General features: G+C 38.5%; 1 protein-coding gene across 3 annotated transcripts in view; it reads left to right on the forward strand.

Annotated features, from left to right (window-relative positions):
• The window catches only part of RDH13 (retinol dehydrogenase 13), a 15,250-nt gene extending 3,140 nt beyond the window's left edge, over positions 1–12,110 (forward strand). The window contains exons 3-8 of one of the 3 annotated variants that reach the window (XR_011920409.1): positions 937–1,092; positions 2,993–3,097; positions 6,249–6,473; positions 9,137–9,238; positions 9,383–9,663; positions 9,746–12,110. Coding sequence is in view for 2 of the 3 variants with exons in the window: in XM_072409145.1 (XP_072265246.1) it covers positions 937–1,092; positions 2,993–3,097; positions 6,249–6,473; positions 9,137–9,238; positions 9,383–9,609 (815 nt within the window). In the remaining variant the exon portion in view is untranslated. Of the gene's footprint in view, positions 1–936; positions 1,093–2,992; positions 3,098–6,248; positions 6,474–9,136; positions 9,239–9,382 lie in introns of all 3 variants that reach the window. The other 2 variants (XM_072409147.1, XM_072409145.1) reach the window with 2 other exon arrangements.
• Positions 12,111–12,483: the final 373 nt, after the last annotated feature.

The following is a 12,483-nucleotide window of genomic DNA, read 5'->3' on the forward strand; positions in this document are numbered from 1 at the left end:
ATAATATTTTAAATATTTTTTTTAACACATTTGTCGTATAGGACGCACTAACTTTTCCCCCCAAGTTTTGGGGAAGAAAAAGTGCGTCTTATACGGCAAAAAATAGGGTAGGTTTCTCACTTAAACATTGCAAAGGGCTGCAGGATTTGTATCGATCTTGGAGAAAATAACCTTTGTTGTATTTTGTTCAGATTGTAAAGGTCTGTGTCTTGGAGCCTGGACACTTAGATTTTTTCGGTAAAGCCTCCAAGGGCAACGTTTACCCTTCTAGCCAGACCCCACAAAATAGTCAGGTATGCACAGGTACTTATTTGTGACCTGACTGAGGCTCTGTTACTGTTTCTGCTATGTAAAAGACTTGCACTGGATGAAAGGTTAACTTTAAGAGAATGATAAAAAAAGTAATTGTTCTTTGGGAAGAACATGTTAGGAGGGCACCCTATTAGTATAGTTAGTGACTCAGGTGAGCTGATGTTTGAGATTGCTGTTCCTATGCCTAAACATTTAAACTAAATGTTCAAGTTACATTCAATGAGTTCAGTTCTAAAGAAAGAAAAGTAAATAACTACTAGTTTTTAAAATATTTAACAGTAAAATAAAGTAGAATGGTTGGTTATACTAAAGTGTATGAAGTGCCTTATGATGAACTTTTCCTATTTGCACTTTTTTGGTCTGGTAAATATATATTTCTAAGCATTTTTACATCTGTTTAACACATGCAAGAAAATTACATGCTGCACCTTTTAGAAAACCTGAAAGCTAATAACTTCTTATTCTTCCTTCACAAGGGCCCCAAGTCAGTTCTGCACAGGGACCCACAGTCTGCTACATTTGCCACTGCACCTTTTTGAGCTGGCCAGCTTTTTTGTGTATTATATGGATTCATGCTTAAAAATGAAAGCGTTTATATTGTGCTTTGATGTAATTAACATACAGGTGGCCGAATAATTATGGCTTGTAGAGACATGGAGAAGTGTGAAAATGCTGCAAAAGAAGTCAGAGGGAAGACTCTGAATCACAATGTGTTTGCCAAACGTCTGGACTTAGCATCAACAAACTCAATCAAAGAATTTGCAAAGGACATAAGTAAGGGTAATATATTTTAATTACTCTTGTCAGGGGTGTACATATTGCCCAAGACCTCCAACTTTGCAGGGGACAAGGCCCTTCATCCACAAGTTTCCATAATGCTGACAAACGCAGCTTTTTCTCTCCTCTTCAAGGCCTCGAATTCTTAAAGCATAAATAGTCAATGGAAACAAGTCCCCAGAGCAGGTGACAGTGCCATTAAATAGAATGCAACTGTCATGTGACCCTATGCTAATCTCATTCACAGCCCACAATTTGATTGCTTCACAGTTAAAAAATTTAGCCAGGCCATAACTTCCCCTCCTGGACTGCCTGCTCATTTACCTTATTTATTTATTTTTATTTGAGGTTCACTTTTGAGTGGGGTAATAGATTTTTATGGTTATTTCCGCACTGTGTGCTTGCCACTAATACTGGGTGTCGGAGAGGGGGTTATTGTGCACTATGCTGCCACTGATCAGGTGCATAACTACTGAGACGGGCGCCTGCAGGCTACAGCACCACCAGCCATCACCAGTATTGTGTTTCCAGTCTGGCTGACCAAATCAAAAATGTCTGCAGGAGACTCTAGCTTTAGCTCACTGCAGTGGTTCATTCCATCCTGAGACTGAAATTAAGCCGAGTTTCATTTTGTCTTTGGTAGAAATGATTCTACATTACTTTCAGCTTTGACTTAGGAAGGCATAAGCCACACAATAAATATATATACTGAGAAAAACCCTGGGGTCCTCACAGAAGTCCAGTGACCTAAAGTTGCATTCAAGCAATGTTTTCAGGCCTGTCCAGTTTACCCTTGTGAACTACAGAATACCCATGGCACAGAAATTAATAGGTGTTTTTAATCCTAAAACACCTTCCACTTTACAGTTAGTGTTGCTCCTCCATAGACAAGTGCAGTAAGTAAGCCTTGTCACTCCAAGAAAAATTGTGTTACTGACCGTATCCCCAAATGGAAATAGAGTACAGGTAGTCCCTGGGTTACATACGAGGTAGGGACTGTAGGTTTGTTCTTAAGTTGAATTTGTATGTAAGTTGGAGCAGGTACATTATTTTAATAAATGCAATTAGGACAGATGTTTGTCTCAACATATTTTTAGTCAGTGTAGTGTCAGTTACTGTATAAAATCCTCACTGTGAGCTAATCACAAACAAAGCAAAAAAAAAAACTTTTATGGAGCCTAGACATTCATTAACTTCTGGAGTAAGCTGTGCTTTGATATGCAAAAAGAAACAACTGCAGAGTTTGTCTTGGTCAATAAAGAGTTACAAGAGCTTGCAGAAGAGCTTAGTTTTAGCTGTGTTTAGCAAAAGATTTCCTCTGCAAGTCATACAACCCCCCCTTATCTAGGAGTCATTCATATGTCCTTACCCGGGGACTACCTGTAAATGGAGTAAGCTAATAAGAAATGAAAACAAATACAGCCACCACACATATCGACTGGTTAGCTGCAATATATTACATTTGTGTTCTGATTTTTGACGTACCTTAGGGTTCAGGGAAACTTAGGTGTTAAAGGCTTGCTTTAGGGGACCTGGGGCAATATGGGGACTGCCTCTGCTGACATGCTGAATATCCTAACTTCCAACTGTTTCTGACATAAAACAAACACGCAGTAAATTATTTAAAATAATAAAGACAAATTTTCTGACTTAAAATAAACACGCAGTACATTATTAAAAATGATTTAAAATAGTCAGGCAAATATTTCAGTAGGATCATGAAAGGGGTTAGATTGTGAAAAATAAGTGTTAGGGGTTTCTAAAATCAAATGTTATTATTTTAAAAAAATAGAGATTTTGATCTGTAGTAATACTTGGAACTGGCCTGCACACATGCTAGTATGAATATATATATTTTTTCTCTGTGAACTAACCCTTTCAAATGTGTGTGTTTTTATTTTAGAGGAGGAACACCTAGACATTCTTATTAATAATGCTGCAGTAATGAGGTGCCCTGAATGGAAGACAGAAGATGGGTTTGAGATGCAGTTTGGCGTCAACCATTTGGGTAAAGTTTTTTTTGTTGAAGTTTGAATATACATTAATTTGACAAGTTACATGAGATCTGGACCTATCATGAAACACTGTGACATAGGAAAAAGCTTTTATTTTTAAAAGAAATGTGTTATCAAGCTAAACAACTTTCTAATTGCAATCACGCTCATATTAAAGAAACACTGGTTGCCCTGAAAGTTATATGCATTTTCTGACAGCCTCCAATAGATTTCTGCTTTGAGCCACTTGCATATTTAGTCTGCATTTTTAAGCATGCACTAACTATTTAGGAACATATCCTAAATAATAGTAATACTATCAAAGTGTCTTTGCTTTTTTAAAGCAGTACCATCTGAACCAGTTAAAAGTTTTAAAATTCAGGGTTTAGAGTTAAACATAGAATGAATACAGAATGGCAAAATTGAAAGAGCTGTTAGGAAACTTTTTCTAAGAATGCATTACCAGACAATATTATACAATTACAGTGTTCTCCCCAGAAATTTTTTTCAGCCGGGTGGGGGGAAACTGTAGCCGGGCAGTAAAAAAAAAGTGGGCGGGGCTAGACACTGCAAATTTTTTGTTGCTAGGTATTTATGCCATACGTATCCAGTAACCCCTGCTATTGTGTCAGTGTTCTACCTACCCCCCCCCCCCCCCCATACTTTGTTCCAACTTTCTAATGCCTGGCTTGTTAGAATGTACAATTTTTTGTATTATGCCACAACAGTCCAGTGCTGTGTACTTTAATCCAACTCCCTAGAGTTCCATGTTTTAATAGTGTAATACCTTGTACTAGTGCAATATTGTGATCAACATGGCTTAGCAAATTAGGCTTAGTTCACATTGGCAGTAAAAAATGCCCCTCCTGAGTGACTACTTCTTGGCAGCTGCTGGGCACCTGTGATTGGTAACCGGTGATAACTGCTGGGCACCTCTGGGATTCGTAATCGGTGATAACTGCCGGGCACCTGGGATTCGTAATCGGTGATAACTGCTGGGCACCTGGGATTCGTAATCGGTGATAACTGCTGGGCACCTGGGATTCGTAACAGGTGGTAAGTGCTGGGCTTTTCAGGCATAGCAGTTTTTCAAGCAGCATTGGTTCCTGGCAAGAGGTAAGTGAGGGGTAAACGCAGCAAATGCAAACCTTACTGCCAATGTGAATTCAGCCTGACTTCAGATGTCACCTCCTAGCGCTATACCTAGGTAACACAAAGAGCATCATGCATGTGATCGCAGATGGGTGTTGGACAGACAACAGACAGGGTAGGACAAAAACGTCCTGTGAAATTTATCCACCCGCAGTACGATCGCTGTATATGTAAAGTCTGCTTGTCATGTTCTGCAGCCTAACAACTCATTGCATTCAATCCTTTAGATCTCCTAAATTGTTGGTTGTAATTACCTAAAATTTTTAGGGTACACAGGGGACTGTTTTGTAAGAAAGTGCACCTAGGAGCCCAAAATGGAAATTGCAATTTAAGGACTCCCGGGGCCACTTATATAGTAAGAAGCATTGGGGTGGCCCCCCTAAATATTTGACCTACCTTTCACCAAACTATAACTGTAATACTATGCTGCCCTTTCTGCTTCTGTTCTTTGAATACCAATTTATCTGGAATGGGGAGGTGCAGGAAACTAAAAATGTAGATGTAGAAACTAAAAATGTAGATGCAAGTGGGGAACAGATGTATAAAGCCCTAAAAATTCATCAGCATGGCATCATTAGAACATAAAAACCTCTGCCCATCAAACTGTCCGCTTCGCTGCTTTGAACCCTAATTTCTGTAGAACAGAGAGGTGCAGGTACACAGAATTAAAGGGGCAAGTGGGGGACACTTGTGGCTAACACCCCCCAAACTTTCATCTCCATGGCATCAATACATAAAGTCTACCCATCAAAACACGCTGCCCTGTTACCTATGACTTACCCTACCAGTACCTAAACCCCAATTTTGTTTTGATGGGCAGAGGTTTTTTTGTTCCAATGATGCCATTGTAATAAAACTTTAGGGGGTGTTATCCACAGATGTTCCCCACACATTTTCAGTTTCCTACACCTCCCTATTCCAGAGAAATTGGGTTTCCAGTGTTAGAAATGGGCAGTAATGTGTAACAGGGCAGTGCGTTTGCCATAATAATGAAATATTAGTGTGAAGGGGGTTATCGAAAACTGGCCCACCCCGCACCTACATTTTCGGCTTTGTACACCCCACCATTCTAGGGATATTGGGTTTCAAAGAAGAGAAGCAGACGCTCTTATCAGCGGAGAACGGAGCGAGCAGAGCAGCCTCTCCGGTATCTGATCACAGCTGCTGGGCCGGGCGGAATAATCACAACAGGTGGGCAGCCCGCCCCCCAAAAACAGGCTGGGGAGAACTATGAATTAACAGTTCACAACATTAATACTTGTAAACCTAAATATTTATTACGTTTTAAGTAATTTCAAAAGTCACTTTCGATATATTTAAATTTGCAGTATTCATTAACTCCTTCCTGCCCACAATCTGTTAGTTAACCTCTCACATCACTGTGTCCCATACTTAGAAAGGATTAATAAACATCTTCCCTTTTGAGAAGTGGCAGCCTCTAGATGAACACTGTCCTCTTCAGGTTGCAATGTTTAGTAGCATACCTGTCAGGTACAGTTGACTACTTTAAAATAATACATTCAAAACTGAAAAAAGTATATTTATTTTACATTTTGTCAGACTAATAAAAACAAAGAAGAGTTTTTGTAATGTAAAAATGTACAAACATCCTTAAAAATACAATAATAATAATACATACATACAATAATATTAACAAAGAGATTGTTAAGTTACATCATATACTGATGCTGCTAAATGTGGCCTGGGCATCTAGGCATCATTACCCTCTAATCATAAAGGCTTAAAATACTGATCCTGGTATTATTGTTTGTCATAATCTGTCCTGATCTGTTTTTTGTTTCGTAATCATTCTCCTGTGTTGTTCTTTCATACTTAGTATATTAGTTTACTTGTACTTTAAATATATTGGGGCTTACATGTAATGAATATCAGTACCTAAAAATGTATCCTTTAACCTGCAACAACATTTTTTATAAAAAAGTTTTTATTTTATGTTTTACTGATAGGTATCTTACTTATTCATATGACCTTACTATACCTCTGTATTTGCAGGCCATTTTCTTCTGACTAACCTACTACTTGATAAGATGAAGAACTCCAGTGTCAGTCAGGGTCAGTGCCGCATCATCAATGTTTCTTCCTTGGCTCACGTAGCAGGAGACATTGACTTTAATGATTTAAACTGGGAGAGAAAGAAATATGACACAAAAGCAGCTTATTGCCAAAGCAAGCTGGCTAATATTCTGTTTACGAATGAACTGGCAAAAAGACTAAGAGGTGAGTCAGTAATAATTCACAAGAAAACACCTTGTAGCCTAATGTAATCTTAAGGGCTTTAATTTATACGGTAGAACCCTGGTTATCTGGAACTCAGATAACGGAAAACTCAGATAACCGCCACCCTACAGCTCTGCTCTTTTGATTGCTCCTGCATCCAAGAACACATAACACAGCTCCGCTAGGGCTGCAAGAGCAATCAGTAGAGCTGAGCTGTCAGGAGAACAGAGCAGAGCTCCACTGATTGCTCCGCTCTGTGATTGGCTGAGAAAAGGGAAACCCTGGTGACGGCTCAAGCGTCATCAGGGTTTCCCTTTTCCCAGCCATTCAGCACTAGAGGTGAATGAGGACAAGTCCCCCCCCATTTAAGTCTAGTTCTGAATGGCTGAGGAACCTCAGTTTAAGAATAACCTCAGTTAACCAGAAACTACACCTATCTGGAATCGGCCATTCCACATGGGTGCAGGATAACCGAGGTTCTACTGTACTTCTTCTTCCTGAGGGAAAAAACAGGTCATTTCACTTCCCCAAACCAACCAATCTGTGAGACAGTCTACCTTCTATTATCCTATTATCAGTTCAAGCAGAAAAGAAAAATTTAACAACCCTGGCATTCCCCAAGTGTGCATTATGTGAGTGATAAAACACCTCTTGGTGTCTGCAACAACCTACACATTTTTAAATTATCTTAAATTTCAATTTGGTATTTTTTGTGTACCACAAGTGAAATTACTACATATTCATGAAATTTCATAATTTATTATGGTTCATTTAACATATAAAACATTAAAAGAAAGCTCATATACATGATTTATACGTTTAATAATTCATCAGAAAATATTAATTTCTTAAACCATAGTCCTTTATACGTTTCACCATTTGGTTTCATTGAAAGGATGTACTTTCATGCATATTTGATACATCTATCTACAGGTTTTACTGAGGAAGTGAGAAAAAAACACCAGAATTTACATTTCATAATACCTTGACTTAATGTGAACTCCTCAAACCACCCCGCATTTACCGTATTTTACCACCCCGCATTTACCGTATTTTTCGGACCATAAGACGCACTTTTTTTCCCCCCAGAAGTGGGGGGAAAAAGTCCCTGCGTCTTATGGTCCAAATGTATCAAAATGTATCCTTCCCAGCTGCTGTCCCGTCCCCCCTCTGCCTTTTCTCCTGTCTCCAGCGCGTTTGTTTCAGAATCTTTTTTTTCTTCATTTCCCTTCTCTAAAAAACTGGTGCGTCTTATGGTCCAGTGCGTCTTATGGTCCGAAAAATACGGTACATGTTTTTCAAAAATTATTTAATTTCCCTTTTTCAATTCACCCGTTAGACATAATGGTTTTTCCCATTTTCCTCTTTGTCAATTCATCTACTGCCATTCATAAATTGCCCGGACGGTCTTAAATTGAATGCACAAACATAATGAAATATCACCACATAACAAAGAAGAAATTACCTATATGCGTAATGTTTCCCTTCCAAAGGTCTCATTAATAAGTTAAAGTGCAATCATTCGGAACCTACAAACAACAAATCAAAGGTAAATGTACTATTATTAACAAATAAATTATAATTTATTTTAAGAGCCAGTATATCTGTATCTCTGACTTACTCCAAAAAATCACATACATTCCCTAAAACTCCATCTTGTAAAATTTCATAAATGTATAATACATAATACAAAATTCCACCATCAAATTCAATAAACAAAATCTCATAAATATATCAATCTCATAAAAATCACCAAAAAGCCTATTTACTGATATTAAAATACAAACAACAAAATCACCAATACTAATTAATTATTAAAGTATCAATTTGTTGAAGGCTCTATATACCAGGTGTTACCATTAAATGAAATCCAAATGATGTAAAGAGTTACTAACCCACTATTGTATTGACATTCACTCATATGTAAAGAATTGTGCTTACCTTAAAAGCTCAATCAAGCAACTGAAAAGTATATAACCGTCTTCCACCATGTTCATGTTCCTACTCGCCATAAATGGGAGCTAATCAAATCTGCATTAAAAGTACGTCCTTCTGATGAGGCCAAATGTTGAAATGCTGTGAAGGGCCATGGATTTAAAAAATGAATGTTTTTAATGAATTATTGAATGTATAAATCCTGGATATGAGCTTTTTAAAATGTTTTTTTATGTTAAATGTACATGAATAAATTAGAAAATCTTAAAAATATGTAGTAATTTCACCTGTGGTACCCAAACAATCTCAACTTGAAATGTAAGATTTTTATGTGAGTGATGTGGTACCAAAATTGTATCTCCCACCCAATTAGTAAACAAATATTTTTACATTAATATGTTTCCTGTGGATTTTCTTGTATTGTAGGCAAATACCTACCATGTCAAGACTAGGTTGCTCTTTCTCCCAGTTTTAAGTCTCACCCCTGCAACTCAGGAAAAAATCTAAAGACTATGGACCTTGTACACTGCTGCGTAGTTTGTATGTTGGCGCTATATAAATACTGTATAAAACTATAATAATAAAGACTAACAAAGGTGCTTGAAGGCACCACAATGTTATCACTATGTTATATATATATATATATATATATTTATTTAAATTTTTTTTTTAATATTTTTTCGAAGATAATGTATTTAAAATGTTTAATGCTTTATTTTTCTTCGTAGGGACAGGGGTGACTGCAAACTCCCTGCATCCAGGTGTTGCAGAAACCGAACTCGGCAGACATACAGGAATGCGCAAATCTACATTCTCTAGTACAGTACTAGGTGAGATACTTTATTCCCTGATGTTTTCCCTAAAAAACTTGTGTCCATTGCAGAAGTCGGAGCCTGCTTTTAGCTACATTATTACCTAAACTAAATTTAAAAAATGGTGGATTTGTTTCTAAAAATAGGTGTTTTATGTTGCAGGTCCCTTTTTTTATTTCTTGATAAAAACACCAAAACAGGCGGCACAATCCAGCATCTACCTTGCGGTAGCTGAAGATCTCCAAGGCACATCTGGAAAATATTTCAATGCACTGAAAGAAAAAGAGCCTGCTCCTCAAGCTTTAAATGAGGAGACTGCATGGAAACTTTGGGAAGAAAGTGCAAAACTTGTGCATCTTGATGAAGCATTACAAGAATGCAAAATATAGTCAAGAAAGGATTAATTTTTTAACTGAATTACTTTCATTATTTTTAGTTTTTGTGTAGGTATTACAATTGGTTGCTTTACTACTTTATGTTAAATATTATGTGATGTTATTATTTGATTATATATATGTATTTCAGGTACTACATGTTGGTGTCACAACTTCAAAGCACATCATGATGCACATCAACAAGTGTGTGTGTGTATATATAAAGCACAGCACTACCATATATAACGAGTATGAAGGAATGTTCTGCATTCTCCATGATCATCAATCACAGCTACTAAAAGTGTCATACTGCCAACCCCATGATTCTTTAAACTTGGCTCTGTGGCTTTGCATCTTACGAGTTCTCCAGATCTGAAATTTTAATGCAGTAGCTGCTTTGCTCTTTAGATCAGGAGATCCACTGCAGCTGTCATATGTAACTCATTGGGGCAGATTTATTAAAGCTCTCCAAAGCTGGATACACTTTCATCAGTAAAGCTATCTAAACCACCAAACCTGAAATAGCAAATTACTTTTAGGAAATCTATTTGTTAGCAAATGTTTTCAATCTTTGACCAGATCCATTTCAGGTTTGCTGGATCACCCAGCTTTACTGATGAAAGTGTATCCTCTCTAGCCTTGGAAAGCTTTAATAAATCAAGCCCATTGCTCCCTAATTCATTTTTATTCTCCTTTTTATTTATGCTAATTAACTTTCCTGCTGGGATTGGAGCAGCCTTTTTCTTCCCATCTTTTAATGCTGTTTTTGTCACATTTCCAGCTCTGTTTTCCCTGGTAGGAAAACCCTTCTTTGAGGCGCGGAGAGTATGTTTTCTGTTGTTTTATTATAAAGGAGTGGGTATACCCAACACTAAAGCTCTCTGATGGCTGGGAATAATCCTGCAAGTTCTTTGCAGGACACCAGTGAACACTGCTGTAGGGGCTGGTCTTCAACTGCCTTAAGGCCCATTGTCTTTCCAGGGACAAAAAAGGTACTGCTTTACCATTGTTAACCCTTTCTGCAATTGCTTAAGTTAGGTGCCTGCACACAGGATACACAATGTTTTGGCAGCATGTTTAAAATCCAGATGGATGGCAAGTCACCATGCTGAAGTTGCCAAACCTCTACAGCCTGTAGCTTTCTGCACTCTTTATTCAGCTGGCAGGATGTTGTAAATGGCAGATTTGACAGAGAAAGGCATACTAAGTGAAGTGTACTGTATATCTGCAGTACACACAAAAATGATTAATTAAGATATCTGAGGTGGACGTTATAGAAGTTTCACAAACTGATTGGCTTAATCCAACCATGATTAAAATTAAAGCACTGCTTTTGGGGCAAATATTTGCTTTATTGTTGGTCAGAGTAATATTATGTCACTCTGCAACATTTTGTGAGTACCCCCTTTAAACTACCCATAATCTTTACCTCAGTTCATTCACTTCATGCTTCAGGTGTGGTTGCAACCATTTTCTTGTGGCTGTATGCAACTACAGTTAAAATGTAGATAAATTTTGTATTTATTTTTTTAATTTTGCTGTCTTTCTCCCTACTAGGGAGATTAACCCCTCTTTTTTTACTGGTTATCATTGAGGGGAACATTTTGCAGACACTGACACTGGGAATAACTTTCATAAAGTCATTGCTCACATCAACTCTACGGCTGTGGTCTACTGCTGTGGACCGAACTTCCAAGTGATCTCCAAGAAATCACTTTTTCATTGGATGTCACCTTTTAGGGGCCACCCACTTAGGATACACATAAATCATCAGGAAGGCAGGCTGCAGGATGAAAATCAAAGAATGTCTTGTGACAGAGTGTCCCTTGAAAAGGTAGAAAAGATCAGAAAAGTGTTAAAAAGGCTCCAGTGAAATGAAAGTGAGGATGTTTTGAATATGTTTCTAGGAAGAAACCTGGTTCTTTAGGGCCCTGGAGCCTGCCAAGGGAGTGAAAAAGTGGGCCCCCTGGCCCAACCCAATCGTGACTGGGTTATTATGGACCTGTACTAAGGGGTGAGAGAGTGAGGATTTTATCAGCAAGAGGCTGGTGAGCAGAGGGATCCAAGCTGAGAGAGGATTCCAGGCTGAAAGGGAGACAGAGGGACTCCAGGCTGAGAGTGAACCAGAGTTGGATCCAGGCTAATGAGGGCCATAGGGGTCCAGGCTGAGCAGGAAGTGGCCTGTAAGTGAGCTTGTGGAATCAAGCTGGAGGAGGTTGCTGTTGATCCTGTCCTGTGAGAGACAGAGAGCCCTGAGTGTTTCAGAGGAAGAACTGATCAGCAAGAGGCTGAGGGAAGAGGATCAGCCACTGCAGACAGGTGGTGATCAGAGAGTCTGAAAGAATCCAGCATCCACACAGGACTACAAAGCTGTGCGTAATATTGATACTGAGATAGTGTTTGTGTTGGTGAGTTAGGGCACCCAGCGAGGTAGCCAGTTGCCCAGCCGGGCATCTATATATTGTTTTTTGTAAAGTGCTAATAAATAGACAGGCAGGAGCCTGTTTGAACTGCAACTTTTAAGTCTGCTGTCTTAGTCACTGCTGTCTTCTGACCCTGTTGCTACAGGCGATCCCACACTGCTGTCCTAGTCACTGCTGTCTTCTGACCCCGTTGCTACAGGCGATCCCACAGTCTTAAACTGTGTATTCTCAGTGGTTCACATTCTCTGGGTAAAATGCATATGCCTAGGTTATTGGGTACCAAGATGTGTTTTGCCAAATATTGTCAAATTTGTCACTGGTGGTGTATCTTTGAAATGGTTCTAATGGCGACTAATCACAACTGCTAAATCTACAGCTCCAAACATCTCTTTGCACACAGAGCTGATACCAGGGTCACATGAAATCTGTATTAACCTGGTTTTAGTTTTTCTTTCTTCCAATCTCC

Source organism: Pyxicephalus adspersus, chromosome 4 (genome assembly GCF_032062135.1).
Source record: "Pyxicephalus adspersus chromosome 4, UCB_Pads_2.0, whole genome shotgun sequence".
NCBI classification, from domain to species: domain Eukaryota; kingdom Metazoa; phylum Chordata; class Amphibia; order Anura; family Pyxicephalidae; genus Pyxicephalus; species Pyxicephalus adspersus.